The 16,900-nt window shown below is 39.9% G+C and overlaps 1 protein-coding gene across 1 annotated transcript in view; it reads right to left on the bottom strand.

Annotated features, from left to right (window-relative positions):
- Positions 1-16,069, bottom strand: part of ERCC6L2 (excision repair cross-complementation group 6-like 2) — a 130,676-nt gene extending 114,607 nt beyond the window's left edge. The window contains exons 1-2 of the mRNA XM_011976007.1: positions 15,147-16,069; positions 10,713-11,137 (exon numbers count right to left, since the gene is read on the bottom strand). Coding sequence (XP_011831397.1) covers positions 10,713-11,137; positions 15,147-15,192 — 471 coding nt within the window. The 5' untranslated portion in view covers positions 15,193-16,069. The remainder of the gene's footprint in view (positions 1-10,712; positions 11,138-15,146) is intronic.
- Positions 16,070-16,900: the final 831 nt, after the last annotated feature.

Consider the following 16,900-nt stretch of genomic DNA (forward strand, 5'->3'; position numbering starts at 1 on the left):
ATGCAAATCAAAACTGTAATGAAATACCACTTCACACATAGTAGGATGGCTATAACGAAGAAAACCAAAAAATAACAAGTGCTGGCAATGAGGCGGAGGCATAGGAAACCTGGACAATTGTTGGTAGGAATGTAAAATGTTTTAGCCATTGTGGAAAACAGTATTGCAGTTCCTCGACAAAAAAAAAGAAACACTGAATTACCATAAAACCCAGTAATTCCAATTCTAGGAATACATACAAGAGAAATGTTTGTACACAAATGTTTACAGAAGCATTATTCATAATAACTAAAAGTGGGAACAACCCAGAAACTAGAAAGAGGTGGGAGTTGCACAACATTCTGAATGCATTAAATGCACTCAATCAATCATTTTAAATAACGAATTAATGTTGTGTGGATTTAACTTCAATTTAAAAATTACAGCTTGCATTTTTATATGAATGCATTTGCGTATTATAGTGTAATCAGAATTATTTTTATTCTTGAAAAAAATTACAAAGTATGTATGTAAAGTGTCAGGTCAGTAAATATCAATGATTCAATAAACAAGAGCTTTTTGTTTTTTTGGAGACGGAGTTTCACTCTCATTGCCTAGGCTGGAGAGCACCGCAGCCTCCACCTCCCAGGAGCAAGTGATTCTCCTGCCTCAGCCTCCTGAGTTAGCTGGGATTACAAGCTTATGCTACCATGCCCGGCTAATTTTGTATTTTTAGTAGAGACAGGGTTTCTCCATGTTGGTCAGGCTGGTCTTGAACTCCTAGCCTCTGGTGATCCACCCACCTCAGCCCCCAAAGTGCTGGGATTACAGACAAACAGTAGTTATTTTTAATCCCAGCACTTTGGGAGGCAGAGGCGGGCAAGCTCAGGAGTTTAAGGCCAGCCTGAGTAGCATGGTGAAATCCCACCTTCACAAAAAATACAAAAATTACCCAGGCCTGGTAGTGCGCATCTGTAGTTCCAGCTACTCGGGAGACTGAGGTGGGAGGATCATTTGAGCCCAGGAGGTCAAGGCTGCAGTGAGCCAAGATTGCACCACTGCACTCCAGCCTGGGCAGAAGAGCGAGACCTTGTCAGAAAAAACAAAAACACATGACCTATTTCTCTGGCATCATTCCTTAAGGTAAGAAGGCTTTGTTCCTTGCATATGATCTTGTATATAATACACAAAGTAGCTTTTGCAAATTATGTTGTCTAAAGTATTATTTAAAAATGACAAATAGGATGGTTAAAACCTGTCCTAAGTTTTAAAATAGTCTAGCAAAATTTGCATTTCAATTTGCAGGACTTATCCCAAAGACTTTGGTGTCTGACCAACCAGCTTCATACTAGCTATGTGACATTGGGCAATTTACATAACCTTTCTATAAATGTCAATATTTTCACCAATTAAATAGAGGCAAGAATACTTAATTAACACGAAAGTTTAATGGAGAATGTTTATCACAGAGCCTGGCAAACATAGATAATGTAAGTTACAACCATAGAACCATACTGTTACCCAATTCAACTTAAAATTCACTAACGCATTCAATAAAAATATATTTATTACCTACTAAATGCCAAGATGCTGGAATAGTCTAGATGAAAGGCTATTTCCAGATGATGGAACAGTCTAGATGAAAGAGTATTTCTATCATTCAGTAGTATGAAATCAAGCTAATTTGGGGTGGCAGGGAAGAGGTAGTTAGATGTGCTGAAGGAGCATGGTTGAGAAAAAAGTAGAAAATAATCAGCTACTGAAGAATCCAGTGAGAGATTAATGTGAGCAAACTGACTGATGTAGAACATAAATTAAAAGGAAGAGAAAGGATACTCCACAAATGACTGAGTTTAGGCATTGGACTATCTATTGTTAACACCACCTAAGTAAAAGATCTTTGATGCATGTTCACAATTTTCATTTTATAAATATTTTTAAATTTATGTTTTCTATTAAAAATAATCTAAGATTAGAACTTACTGAATTCCTTGATGGTGTAAATAAGCATAACATTTTGGGTTCTGACTACCTTTTGGAATATAATTTAACACTGATCACAGAAAATTTGTAATCAGAAGTATAGGTAATCGGCATATTGACCGGAAAGGGGCATGAAAAAACTTTTTAGGGTAATGGAATCGTCCTGTATTTTGATTAGCATATTAGTTACACAGACAGACACACTTGTCAAAGCTCATTAAGCAGTACACCTGGGATCTGTGCATTTTACTGTTTAATTAAGTGCACCTTAATTAAAGAATTGAAGATACACATATGTATACACACACACAGACCATATTGATAGATACACTCTTTTTAATTTTAGGTAACTGGTCCTCAAAGGCTACTGAAAAGGCAAAAGAGATACCTACTAGATACCGTAACAATTTAAATGAGGTAATATACGATCTAATCCACTGATTTGCTCATAACTCACCTACGGATTGTTTCATTATAGGAAAATTATATTCCTAATTGTACAAATTCATAATTCAATTTGTTCATCTATCCAAGGTAATATACAATCTTAATTCTAACTTCATTTGTCAAATTCTCTAAAACAAAGACATGTGAAATGTATCTTGTATTTAAGAATCTCAGATCTTTGGAAGATGTTTCATAGGTGGTGGCTAAATTTATAAACTCTAATTATAGATTAGCTTTACTTAATTCACTAAATCCACTAATGATTTTTAAAAATCTTTGTATCTCATTTAAATCATCTACCCTACCTCTTAACATTACTCATCCACCCACTCCCAAAAAACTTAAGCTGAAATAATAAACTTTAGTTGAGAATACAAACTAACTAGAGAAGCTAGCTAAAACCACTAACAAACTCTCAGCTATATATTAATTATATTAATTAAAATATACTAATAGGTATCATGGTAATGCTAGCAGTAATGTGTCAATATACAAAAGACAGTTAAGGAAGGATATGAAGAACAGCACAGGTGCATTTTATGGACCAGGACTATAAATGGCACTCATCACTTCTACCCTTATTTCTGTTGGCGGAACCCAGTCACAAGCTCCACTGACATGCAAGGAGACTTGGGAAATTCAGTCTCTGTCAGCTAGCCCAAACTCTAAGAAGGCAAAGGAAATATGTATTTTGGGTGGACATCTAGCCGTCTTATCACACTATAGTGGTCCAGCAGAGGTCTATCAAAATATTAATTCACAGAAGACTAATGACAAATTTACAATGAAGGTTTTGTAACTTATCTGCAAAGAAAAAGCCAGAAGATGTTTTATTGTGGAATAGTTCTAAAATTGCTTATAGATGAAAAGAACAAAAACAAATATTTAAATCAGTCACCTCTAAAATAGTGAAAGGCCAAAAATTGCATTTCAGAAATGAAATACCACTCTGGGAAAGCTTTCTGTTTTTACATGCATTCCTTTCTAAATTCTGTCGGCCAACAGTTTTACAAGTCATCTTTACTCACACAGTCAGCTCACGACATACGGAGTAAATCTGAGGTTGGGGAAAGGGCAACAAACCTTCCCTTAGGCCAGAACAGAAGAAGGCATAGCAAAAATTGTCTATTTCTTATAGGACAAAAAGAAAAAAAAAAGTCTACTACCTTATTTGTCAACTCCCTGGGAGATAAAAAGGTACAGAGAGAGTGGTTCAGAACCACACTTCAAAAGTATGATTTTCGCTTGCTTTGAAAAACAAAACAAAACAAAACACAAAGTGCTGTTTTGAAATGGGGTCTCTCTCACTTATCTTTACAAAGCTCTCTCCTAAAATCAGAACTACATGCCAAAACAAGGAACACAATTTTATCTTTGAAATACTGGTACATTTTTGTTTCTGCTTAAAAGGGCTCAGGGATCTGGAGGCTAATTAACCTTCCACATTGGATATTACAGCATTTTCTCAATGAATGAAAATATAGACAATATTATTCTTCTCTTTACTACTATATTCCTGAGTGAATAACTTGACTTGAGATCCCAAGAACCTTCCTATTTTAGTGGTTTTGAAACTACTGAAGATCTTATTATCCAAAAATGGTACTAAAAATAACCTAAGAAAGCTTTAATTATCAGCAATCCCATTTCTCTCAAGAGTGAGGTTTACATCTTTTTAATACGACAGCCTTCAGTAATGACATTTTCAACAATGTAATTATCTAATAATATAGAAACAAAAATTCAAAGAATGTGTTCACGCTTTGCAAAATTCTATCTCTGCTACTCAAAAGGTACTATTATCTTCTTTGCATAGCAGATGAGAAAATAAATATGGTAAGACATATTACTGCATCTGCTTAATAGTAGTCCTTAAGACTTTGGTGTCTGTAAAAACTGATTACCACATTATGATTAAAAACTAAATTATTTTGATTCAATGAATTTGAGCTCTTCTCTTTTGTGATACAGCTTTCAAATATATATTAGAGCTACGCCTTCAGCAAAAAATAAAAATCATTAAAACTCAATTCAAAACTCATAGTTTGGTGGGTTTCCAAAAGCAAAGTGTGAAAACACCAACCTTCCTGTGGAGTCTTCCTTGACACCCCCAGGCAGGCTTGTTTCTCCCTCCAACCCACTTACCAGACTGGATCACGACTCTTGGCCTCATTTCCTTTTGTGGACTCTGTAAGGCAGGTGTATTAGTCAGGGTTCTCCAGAGGGAGAGGACTAATGGCATAGAGATACACGGGGAGTTTATTAAGTGTTATCTCACACGATCACAAAGTACCACAACAGCTCGTCTGCAGGCTGGAGAGCAAGGACAGTCAGTCCGAGTTCCAAAACGGAAGAACTTGAGTCCAAGGGCAGGAAGCATCCAGCACGGGAGAAAGATGTAGGCTGGGAGGCTAGGCCAGTCTCTCTTTTCACATTTTTCTGCCTGCCTACTTTCTAGCCACGCTGGCAGCTGGTAAGATTGTGCCCACCAGATTAAGGGTGGGTCTGTCTTTCCCAGCCCACTGACTCAAATGTTCATTTCTTTTGGCTCACCCTCACAGACACACCCAAGATCAATACTTTGGATCCTTCAATCCAATCAAGTTGACACTCAGTATTAACCATCGCAGTAGGTATCATATGCATTTATATTAGGCTCTTCAGTGCCAATCACAGCGCCTGGCCCAGACTGACTACTTATTAAATGTCAACCAATTGAACGAAGGGTTAAAAATTGAATAAAAGGCTTTTAATTAACTGTATTATTAAGCCAAAAGATGAAGGCAGTAAATGATAGAAGGGGAAAAATAAAGAGTTCCAGAATAGAAATGAAAATGGTTACTTCTGTGCCTGACCCTAGATAGGGAAGTTATTCCTGTGCCTGTTTTATGTACTAAGTTAAAAAGCTGAACAAAATTGTCTCTAATGTCATTTCCATTTCTAAAAGTATTTTTTTAAACAACGAAATGGTCACAATCCTATGTATAAATATTCATACAGAGGCCAGGCACAGTACTTCCTGCCTGTAATCCTAGCACTTTGAGAGGTCAAGGCAGGCGGACCACTTGAGCTCAGGAGTTCAAGACCAGCCTGGGCAACATGGCAAAACCCCATCTCTACCAAAAATACAAAAAATTAGATGAGCGTGGTGGTGTGTGACTATGGCCGCAGCTACTTGGGAGGCTGAGGTGGGAGGATCGCTTGAGCCCCAGAGGCGGAGGTTGCAGTGAGCCGAGATCTCGCTACTGCACTCCACCCTGAATGACAGAGTGAGACCCCCACTTCAAAAAAACAAAAGAAGAAAAAAAGATTCACATAGACTAAACATCACTTAACCAATGTTTACTGAACTCACCAGATAATCAAAGTTTTCTCTCCCCTCTGAAAAACATACCGTCTGAGCAAAGGCTCTCAAACTTGGGTGGGCCTTGGAATTAACTGAAGCATTTGTTAAAACACAGATTGCCATCCTCTCCTACTACCCAAGAGTTCACAATTCAGTATGTCTGCAGTGAGACCCCAGAATTTACAGTCCTAACAAGCTCCCAGGTGACACTAATGCTGCTGACCCAAAGACCTACTTTAGAGAACCACTATTCCACGGTACGCACCCGCTCACCTCTTTTCCTATCACCGAGCTGTCCGATTAACAAAGGTCAGGTTCCCAAACCTGTATACTCCAGTTGAAATTGTTTACTGTACTTACACTAGCTAATTATCACGTAAATGTACAAAAGGGATTCATTTTCAAGTTACCTGCTGAATTCGATGTGAAAATTCTGTGAAATATTGGGAGACAGTCATAAAAATCTTGGATTTTGTATTCAAAGTTCCTCCCAAGTATCTTTAATTCTTCAGTCCCACTAAAAGTAAAAATAGTAGGTGATGAACTGCATGGTGTTAAACATACCAAGGGCACAATGGACATGAGGAAATCTGGGAGTGATAGACATGTTCATCTTCTTGGTTGCGATGATCTTTTCTTGGATGCGTGTATGTGGGATAAAATATATTACTTTAAATGCAACAAAAGTTGGATGGATATTACAAAACCATGTATAATGAAATATTAACAGAATCTAAGTGGTGAGAATATGGCATTTCATTGTACCATTCTTTTAACTCTTCTGTATTTTAGAAAACTGTCAGAAGATATTCGGGAAAAATTAGTTTATAACCTTTGACCAAAAAAAATCTGCTTATAAGATAGTAGTTATTATGTGACTCCATTTTTTGCTTATGTATGTTTGTGTGTGTGTTTACAGAAGTATATGTATGTATATGGGCATATCATTATGTATGTTGCATATTCATCTGTGCCCTCTTCACCAGATCTGTCCTTCCAATTCACTTAAAAATACTGTGTCTTTCCTATCCCCAAACAATACAAAACAAATAAAAAAGAAACCCCCTCAAATTCTCATCCCTCTCTTCAGCTACTACTAGGTCACTTTTATTCCCTTTCAAAGCCATTTATTAAAGAGATAAATACACGTTCTGTGTCCATGTCTTCACCTACTCCGTTATGGTTTGTGTCTGAAAGCTCCAGCAAAATGGCTCTTGTTCAGCATACCAATGATTTCTACGTCACTAGAACAAATGGACATTTTTCAATTCTCATCCTCTGTAGAATGCAAAATATTAAATTCACCTACTTTTAAATTTGAAATGAGGGAAGGAAACTTTATTTGGTATGTAAAACAAGCTTAAAAAAAAGACTTCAATTTCATATCATGGCCAAATTAGAATATGAAAAGGGGGAAACTTAAGGGATGAAATCAAGAAAAAGGAAAAAAAAAGAAGAAAAGAAGATAAAACTATAGCTCAAAGAGTAAATGTCAATGGCCTATTTTCATTACCAATTAATTTTACTACATTTTGAAATCTTAGTTAGCACAGTAATCATTCACATTTCTTCAACTGGCTTAGTCATATCTAAAAAACTTTATCTATCTATAGAAGCTCTATCTTAAATGGGTCTTTCAAACCACCTATCTATGTAGAAATTATTCCCTGAGTTATAACAACAATAACCAGAGAACTAGGTCCCTAAGCATCAGACAAATCCGGCTGAGTATCAAAATTAGTACAGAAACCACTTCCTAATCTTCAGATGGGCTCCCTCAAAGACTTGCACAGCACACCGACAGCATGTACCACGGCATCTCCAAGTCCTTCAATGATTACAGTGTGTCAGGTGACACAAAATTCTGCAGTAAAATCAGCTCCTTTAAATACACTCCTATGAACTGCAAAATAAATTTCTTTGTAACATGGGCCTCAGAGATGAAAGACAGCCTTCAAATTTGAGACTAAAATGTGCACAAGAATTTGAATTCGAATTGTATTTAAGTTGCAGGATGGTGGTTCCGAAACAGATCACTTTTTGTATGTAGTACCCTCATGTTTCTTTCTTTTCTTTTTTTTTTTTTTTTTTTTAGACAGAGTCTCGCTCTTTTGCCAGGCTGGAGTGCAGTGGCACAATCTTGGCTCACTACAACCTCTGCCTCCCAGGTTCAAGTGATTCTCCTGCCTTGGCCTCCCAAGTAGCTGGGATTACAGGCGTGCGCCACCACGCTGGCTAATTTTTGTATTTTTAGTAGAGATGGGGTTTCACCATGTTGGCCAGGATGGTCTCAATCTCTTGACCTTGTGATCTGCCGGCCTCGGCCTCCCAAAGTGCTGGGATTATAGGCGTGAGCCACCAAACCCAGTCTCATGTTTCTTATTTTGAAGTTGAACATGCATTGGCTAATCAAAGAATTGTGGTAACAAACATTCTACCACAGGCAAAAACAGTAAAAGTGTATGTGAAAATAGTTACAGCAGGGCTTTAATTAATTAATTAATTTTCCTCTAGTACTCATCTGTAACCTTGGTCACAGATGCTGTTACTGAAATACCACGGGTTCGGTCTAAGACCTGCTACTCACCATACAGACAGCCAATCACTGAGACAACACATAATGCCAACAAAAAACGCTTTAATCAGGCTCTGTAGCCAAGGATCAGTCTCAAATCCACATCCCTGACCAAAATTAGGAGTTTTTACAGCAGGGAACAAACATAACAATGTATGGGAAAACACGAACTTGGGAGGGCTAAGGAAGTAATCTGATGAATGAGAGGCCTGGTGTCTCACTGTCTGGACTCTATGATCTCGTGAGTTTCAGTTCTTTGATACTGTTTGAGAGGCCTGGGGGTCCTTTCCTGAAGAACGAACTCAGATGAAACAAATATAAGTTTAAAGCTTTAGGACCAGAAGGGTCAATTTCTATGTTTATCCAAAAACAAACAAACAAACAAAAAAACAAAACTGTCTGTGGGACTGTTGGGTCAGTTTCAATAGCAGTTTCTTGAAGGTTCCTTTCTTTATTCTTGCTGTCTATCCTCCACCTACAGGCCGGCGTGCTAAATGATTGTGGAATAAATGAAAAGCAAATTCATTTATTCCACAAACAATCATTTAGGACATCCAATGTGCAGGTCTAAACTATCCCAGACTTGAAGGAACATAGAGTAGGGTTAATGGTAATACGATTATTGAAAGACTTTATTTTAGCCTAGCTTTTCACACCAGACCTTTACACACAGTAGCATTATTTGGCTATTTTTTTTCTTTTATTTTTCCTTATTCCATCATTGGTGTCTGAAATTTGGCTATTTATAAAGGTTAAATTTAGTTTTTCACTTACCTTTGAGTTCCAATAACTAATGGACGTAATATGAAGAAGAAAATAGGTTAAACTCAATAAGAAAGGAAGCAGCATAACTTAATCACAAACTAGGCACACACTCCTGAAAATCTGAAGTGATTGTTTAGTATAAAATCTAGATTTAGGCCAGGCGCAGTGGCTCACACCTGTAATTCCAGCACTTTGGGAGGCTGAGGCAGGTGGATCACGAGGTCAGGAGATCGAGACCATCCTGACTAACACAGTGAAACCCTGCCTCTACTAAAAATACAAAAAATTAGCCGGGCATGGTGGCGGGCACCTGTAGTCCCAGCTACTGGGGAGGCTGAGGCAGGAGAATGGCGCGAACCCAGAAGGCGGAGCTTGCAGTGAGCCCAGATCACGCCACTGCACTCCAGTCTGGGCGATAGGGCAAGACTCCGTATCCAAAAAAAAAAATCTAGATTCAAAACTCTGTTCTTTTTGGATCACAAACCTCTTTGAAAATCTAACGAAAGCTAAAGACCCTGTAGTAGGCAGCTTCTGACAGGACTTCCAATAATACCCACCTCTTTGTATTCCCAGTTCTGTTTAATCTCCTTCCCTTGAGTTCTGGCTGGACCTAGCAACTTGCTTGTAATGAAGAGAATATGACAAAAGTGAGAGATGTCTCTTCCGTTATTACATCACCAAAGACGATGACTTCTGTCTTACTAGTGCTATCTCTTGCCCTCCAACTTGCTCTCCTTTTTTGAAGCAAGCTACCTTGTGTGAGATGCTCCATGAAGAGACCCATGTGGCAAGGAAGCAAAGGAGGCCTCCAGCCAATAGCTCACAAGAAACTGAGGCCAAGAACCCAACAAGGAACTGAATCCTGCCAACAAACAGGTGGGCTAGGAAGTGAATCTTCCTCAGTCACCTTGAGATGACTGCAGCCCTGTGACAGGCAAAGCTGGAGGACCAGGCTAGGCAGCAGCTGGATTCCCGACCCACAGAAACTGTGAGACAATACATGAATATTGTTTTAAGCTGTTAAATGTTGGCATAATTTGTTATACAGAAACAGGTAACTACAACAAATCGCCTCTTTAGGAACGTGTGTGTGTGTACAAATTCTAGTATACATTTTAGGGAATTTGGAAGTCTCTCTAAAGTTCGCAAACAGAACCCCTAGTGACCCAAGGATTCCAGATTAAGAAACTTCTAACATGATAAACTTCAAACAATACGCACAAAAGGCCTATAGGAACAATTTAACCATGCTAAGAGGCATAACAAACATTAGAATGCTTTTCTTCCATAAAGTATTAAGAAAGTTAAATGACTTCCAATATACTGATATCTTAGTACCAGTATTATCAAAGGTAAAATCAAACCAAGTGGTACCAAAACATTATTTTTGAATACAGTATTTCATAGGTACTGAAGAATGGTAAAATAACTGAGACTCTGTCCTCAACTTTGAGGACTTCACTATCTAGTTGGTGAGACAAACACAAACATACACACGCACACACAAAATAGCTACCATAACAGCAGTAAAAATAGAGATTTACAGATAGTATCCGCTCATGTACACAGTAAAGTGACTTTACTGAATTTTAATTATAACATAATTAAAATAAATACCTGTACTGTTTTCCCAAGTCCCATGTCATCACCAAGAATGCACCCTCTTCCATGGATGTAATGTCCATAAAGAAACTGGGCTCCTTCTCTTTGGTAGTCTCTCAAATACCTATTGACGGTATAAGGAATAGAGTCTCCATCGTCAGATAATTTAAAAGCAACAGAAGATGATGGAAATTTTCGGTTTGGGAAATAAGGTTTTTCCAAATCTTCATCATCAAATATAAGATTCCTAGGGCAATCTTTAACAAATTTTACTTCTTGAAGCTGTTTAAGAGGTATTTTCCTTTCTTGAAAATCTGAACATAAGACAACTGCAAATGACTTGCCATTTTCATCCACTGTGACAGATTTTATGCTTGCTTCACGAAGTTTTCCATTATCTGGAGAAGGGGCAAGACATCTTTCTCCTGGATGCCATATGTCTGCAATAATAAAGAAAATAAAGTTTCCAAAGCTAGCTTATAAAGTAACACCTCATTTATCCACAGCTATGAGAAAAAATACATACCTCACATAAATGCCTTTTCCAAAAAACTGGAACAAGATAAATTATAACATGTATAGATGTTTTTCTAAAATATATTTTCAGATATTCTCCTATAATAAACAGAATAAAGGGTACATACTTTATTTCCAGTGGCTCCTATCCTGGCTGTGTGTCATCATCTTCCCTGGAGTTTAAAAATGTACATTCTTAGACACCACCTCTGGTGATTCTTACTCAGTAGATGGGGGTCATGGGCATCTGGTTTTACTGTTTTGTTTCGTTGTTATCGTTGAATTCAAAAGATAATTCTGACACACAGCCAGGGTTGAGAACCACCGACTAAAATATTCTTGCTGACTCATGAACATATATATACATATATTTCATGATATGGTAGAGTAATCGTGAATAGGATTTGGTAATGAGTAAACTAAAATCCTCTGGGCAGCAATGTTTTGTGGTTCATCTGTCCGCTTTTTTATAGTTATTCCATTGCCTTTCTCTAGAAACAGCTGTTTCTTTTCACTGCAATACTGCTGCTTCTAAACCTTTACTTTAACCACTGCTTGTATACAGCTAACCACAGGAACCTCCCATTCCACTACAGTGATGTCACAGCTTTTTCTCTTCTGGGTTTTGAATAATTATTTGAAGAGATGAATTCTAAGATCTCTTTTTGCTAAGAGTATTACCTCTCTCTCCATGAACTTATTCTGAGATTAACTGTACAGCTATCTATTTTATTTTCTCAGAAAATATACCACTATGAATGAGGAGGAGGTCTATAGAGTATACTACCGATACAATTAAAAAGTATCAAAAAAAACTAAGTAAAAATAATTTTCCAAATGGAATCTTATGGCAAGAATCCAAAAATAATTCTATGGCCACATATATAAGAATACTAGGAATTATTTTTCTTATACATTTCTCACTGAGATCAGATAACCACTGGCAGTTTCCTGGGGTCTTCCTGATGACCTCGAGTTAGATTTTTATAACACTCAAGATTACAACATGACATGTTTATACTATCTAAAGCAAGAATAGTTCATTATGTTCCTCATCCATCAGCTGTTCTTCAAAAGTAAAGCCACTAACTTTGATGAGGTTATTTTACCATAACAATAATGAGTACACAGGGAAAAACGTTCTCTCCCACTCTAATCTCTGGACCCAAACTGTTAACAACTGTTACACCATTCTAAAAGAGTGTTTTAATGTCAAACTAAAGCCTTGATCCACTGTACAAGTAAAACAACATATAGGTCAACGGGCCCTATTTTCATAACAGTACTATTTGCACCTTAAAACCTAAAGCAACCCTTATACAATTCTTAACCCATTACTTACTTTTCCCATTATGTGTTTGCCTACCCTATCATTTTTTAAGACTCATTTTATTATCGATTATTCAACACACGTGATTTAAGCACAAATTATTCACCAAATATTATACCACATAATGGGTATAAAATGAAGAAAACTAATGTCAAAAATGATGGTGACTAATAGTTTTCCTGCATCTCATTAATTGGCATCATCATCTAACCAACTTTTCAAGGTAGAAAACCATTAGTTAGCCCTTAAACCTCATTTAATATTACTCCTTACATCCAGTCTGTCAGAATGGCCTGGTTTTACTTCAAAAATGAATCACTCTCCTCCATGCCACCATCTCACTAAAGCAAAGGCTGGCAAACATTTTCTGTAGAGTCAGTTATTAGCTATTCGTTACTTTAGATTTTGTAGGCCATACATTCTCTTGCCCTTGTAATGCAAAAGCAACCAGACAATACATAAACAAATGGGCAGAGCTGCATTCCAATAAAACTTTATTTACAAAAAGAAATGTCAGACCAGTCTTAGCTCACAGACAGTAGTTTGCTGACCTCTGTCTTAAAGCATGCCACCATCAGCTCTCCCTAAATTAAGCCTAACCAGGCTCTCTGCTCCCAGTCCACCTATTTAGAGTAGGGTACCCCATTATTCTCTATCTCATCATTTTATTGCCTCTGTAGCACTTACCATAACATTTAATTATCATGTCCACTTGTTTTTGTCTTTTTCTTCCACTAGAGAGTAATTTCCTTCCCAAGAAAAAGTTTATACTGTTATAGATTTTATGCCCAGGACCAACACAGAGTCACACAGCAGACATTCAACGACCACGTGAATTTATTACACATTCTTTTTCTTTTTTCTTTTAGACAAGAGTCTCTCTGTCGCCCAGTGCGGAGTGTCATGGCACAATCATAGTTCACTGTAAACTCCAACTCCTGAGCTCAGCCATCCTCCCGCCTCAGCCTCCTGAGTAGCTGGGACTACAGGTGTGCACCAACATGCCTGGCTAAAATTTTTATTTTTAGTACAGACAGGGTTTCGTTTACGTTGCCCAGGCTGGACTTAAAACTATCCTCCAGGCTCAGCTTCCCCAAAGTACTGGGATTACAGGTGTGAGCCACTGCGCCTGGCCTATTACAAATTATCGATCTCACAGATCCTTGGTATCTTGCGAGAGAGAAAACTAAAAAGTACATAAACATATACATAACTGTAAAAAGTGCATTGGAAGAAAAATGCTATGAGAAGGGAGTATTGAGAAATGTAATTTAAAAGGGAAAGGGGTCTAAGAACTGTATTTCAGATAAGTGTACAGCAAGTGCAAAAAAAAAAAAAAAAAAAAACCTTAAGGGAATCACACAACTTATTGGAGTATTTTTGGTTTCTGAGTTTGGGTAATTTCTAGAATGAAAAAAATTCAGCTAAGTTTGAGTTAGAAATGGAATCTCTCAATATCCAAACTACAGAACAACTGCTTAAATTGTGAGGATTTCCTGTTGGATTTAACAGGGTTAAGTCTCCTATAATTTAATGAGTCAAAATCATTTGTTTTGGTTTAAACTAATTATCAATTCAACTCATTCTGGTGATGGGGTCTCTCTCTCCCTCTTTCACTCCAATGGCCTCCTCGCTATTCCTCAAGCATGTTCCCACCTCAGGGCCCCGGAGCTTTCTGCTCCTTCCACCAATAAATACCAGAGTGACTAGATCTATAAGAAGGAATGAACGTCCCAGTCACCATAATCTCCACTTGGGAGCTTCATCTATTTATTTTTAGCTGCCAGTCTCCTATAGGTATTTATATGTGTGGCCCCTGAATTACAGCGTCATCAATTCCTAGACCTCAGAATTCAGGCTTGTAACTTGCCCTCTCTGAGCTTTAGCTCTGAATTCCTCTAGTTAATGAGATTGATATCTTCCTCAAAAGAAAGCAAGTAGTTAAACAATCAGCATATTGCTGGGCTCAGGAAAATCACTCAATGCCTGGTAGCTTTTGTTATACAGCACAATTATTAATGAAAGCTATTCATTTGGGTGCCAGAAGGCATCCCAGATGACTTGTGGTAGATTATCACACCTTCTTTAAACCACCTATTTAAGGCAGGATATAATGCCCTGACTCAATAGGCAATAAACCTCCACTGAATTAAATATCTCAACCTTCATTTACCTACTTACAACAAACTTCTGCCATTCACTAACAACTGGGCATACAACGATAAAGAATGAAAATGACGTTTACTGAGTGCTTAATATGGGCCAGACGCGGGGTCACATAAATGCTTTGTGTATTGTCCACGTCATTTAAAAATCACAAGAACCTAGTAATGAACCCAGTTTTACAAATGAGGAACCTGCCCAAAGTTGCTCAGCAAGTAACTGTCAGAGGCAGCACTAGATCCCAGGGGCTGACCCCCGAGTCCAGGTTCTCAACACTGAATCGGAGATTTGGTCCCAGGCCTGCAGGGGGTTCACAATCTGCAGCTGTCACTGAAGACGATCTACAGGGCAAACCCCAACCCGAAGGGCACCGGCGAGAACTGGTCCAACGCGACGCAGCAGACAGGCCTCTGGGTAAGGGGCGAGCGCGGAGCTGGTACCTTTGCCCGCGGTTTCCGCGCAGGGCTGTGGCGCCGAGGGATCCATCCGGCCAGGGGGAGGGGCCGAGCCCGGCTGCACGTAACACCCGGAAGGCGGAGGACAGCGAGGTGGCTGGCCGGTGGGCCAATGGCGGCCAACGCCACTTCCGGTCGCCCTCCGAGCATCGCTCTCCGGCAACCCGAAGCCGCGGGAAGGAGGAGGGGGATCCCAGCTAAGGCAGCGACTAAGGGGACCCGAGGAGAACGGGAGGGCGACGTCCGGAGCGGCGGCAGAGCCACGGGACGCTGTGTGAGGCTGGCAAGGCGGCGTTCACCTAGTTCTTTCGGGCTCCGCCGCCGCCGGTGGAGAACACGAGGCCAGCATTGCGACCCCCAAATCTCCTCCTCAGGATCTGACCTCAGTCTCCTAACCCCGCAACTTCCATCCCGGCCTTGGAAAATCCCGCGAGAACGGGCTGCCGAATTGTCACTGGGATCTCGCGAGAACGCAATCTTCCTTTCCGTGGGCGGAGCCATCTTCCCGATGTCTCGCCCGTAGGAGGCCTGCAGCAGGAAGGGCCGCGGGAGTTGCGAGTGTCGCGAGGTTTGAGGTCGCTGGGTGGGCCGGGCGCTGAGCGACGCTGGTCACAACTGGGGGGCTTGGGAAGGCAGTGGCTGTGAAGGGCGCCTGAGGCGGTGGAGGCCTGGCAGAGGGCGTCCCGGCGGTCGCGGCTCTCGGCTTCTCGGTGGAGCTTGGTTCGTCCGTGGTGGTGCCGCACCCCAGGAACTTCCAGGAGCCAGTCCCTCCTTGGAGAGCTCCCCGGGACACCCACAGGTGCCAAGTGAAACTAGCGCGTTTTCTTGGATCCTGCACTTTGTAGTGAATCATAAATACTTTAAATACAAAGCCAACAACGTTTGCTGGGAATAAACGTAAAAATACTGTTAAAGTGTAAAGTTTTCCTCCGTCCCTCTGACGTTTCTGGCGGGTCGCTGAACGCGGGAGAATCAGCCGTCTGCCCTGAGCCCGGAGCATCTGAGGCAGCCGCGCCCACCCGCGAGGTGCATGAGGTACACGGCCCCTGACGCTCCCAGGCAGCGCAGACAGACGGATCCTTAGTGGCTCCCGCGCTTGTTACCATTTGCATACTCTAAGGTATTTCATGGATTGAGTGAAATACCTGACGGGGCCTGTATCCGTTCCCTATTGCCGCAATAACCAGTGACCACAAACTTTGTAGCTTGAAACAGCACAAATGCATCATCTTGCATTTATTGTCTCGCGGTTCTGTAGGTCAGAAGTACTACTGGGTGTCACCCTAGCTGCACTCCTTTCTGGAGACTCCACAGGACCATCCTTAGCTTGCCTTCGCCAGCTTCTGTCAACATTTCGTTGCCTTTGGCCCCTTCCTGCATCTTCAAAGCCAGTGATGTGCCATCTCCGACCCTTCCGTCCTCAAGTCTACCGCTGATGGCAGCTGGAAAAGATTCTGAGGGCTCACCTGAGCAATCCAGGATCATCTTCCCATTTCCAGGCCTCTGCCCTTGATCACATCAGCGGAATCCTTTTGCCATGTAAGCTAATATATTCACGAATTCCAGAGATTAGGAAATAAACATCTTTGGGGGATCATTATTCTGCCTACAGTAGTGTCTTAAGAAAACAATATGGCTGTTTGCTCTGCAAATAGATCTCAATTCTTTGGCAGATACTAAAAACCAGTAGTATGTGTTCATAAAATGCTTCATTTAAAATATAACTTGTTTGCTTACCA

This window comes from Mandrillus leucophaeus, unplaced genomic scaffold, assembly GCF_000951045.1.
Source record: "Mandrillus leucophaeus isolate KB7577 unplaced genomic scaffold, Mleu.le_1.0 Scaffold161, whole genome shotgun sequence".
NCBI lineage: Eukaryota > Metazoa > Chordata > Mammalia > Primates > Cercopithecidae > Mandrillus > Mandrillus leucophaeus.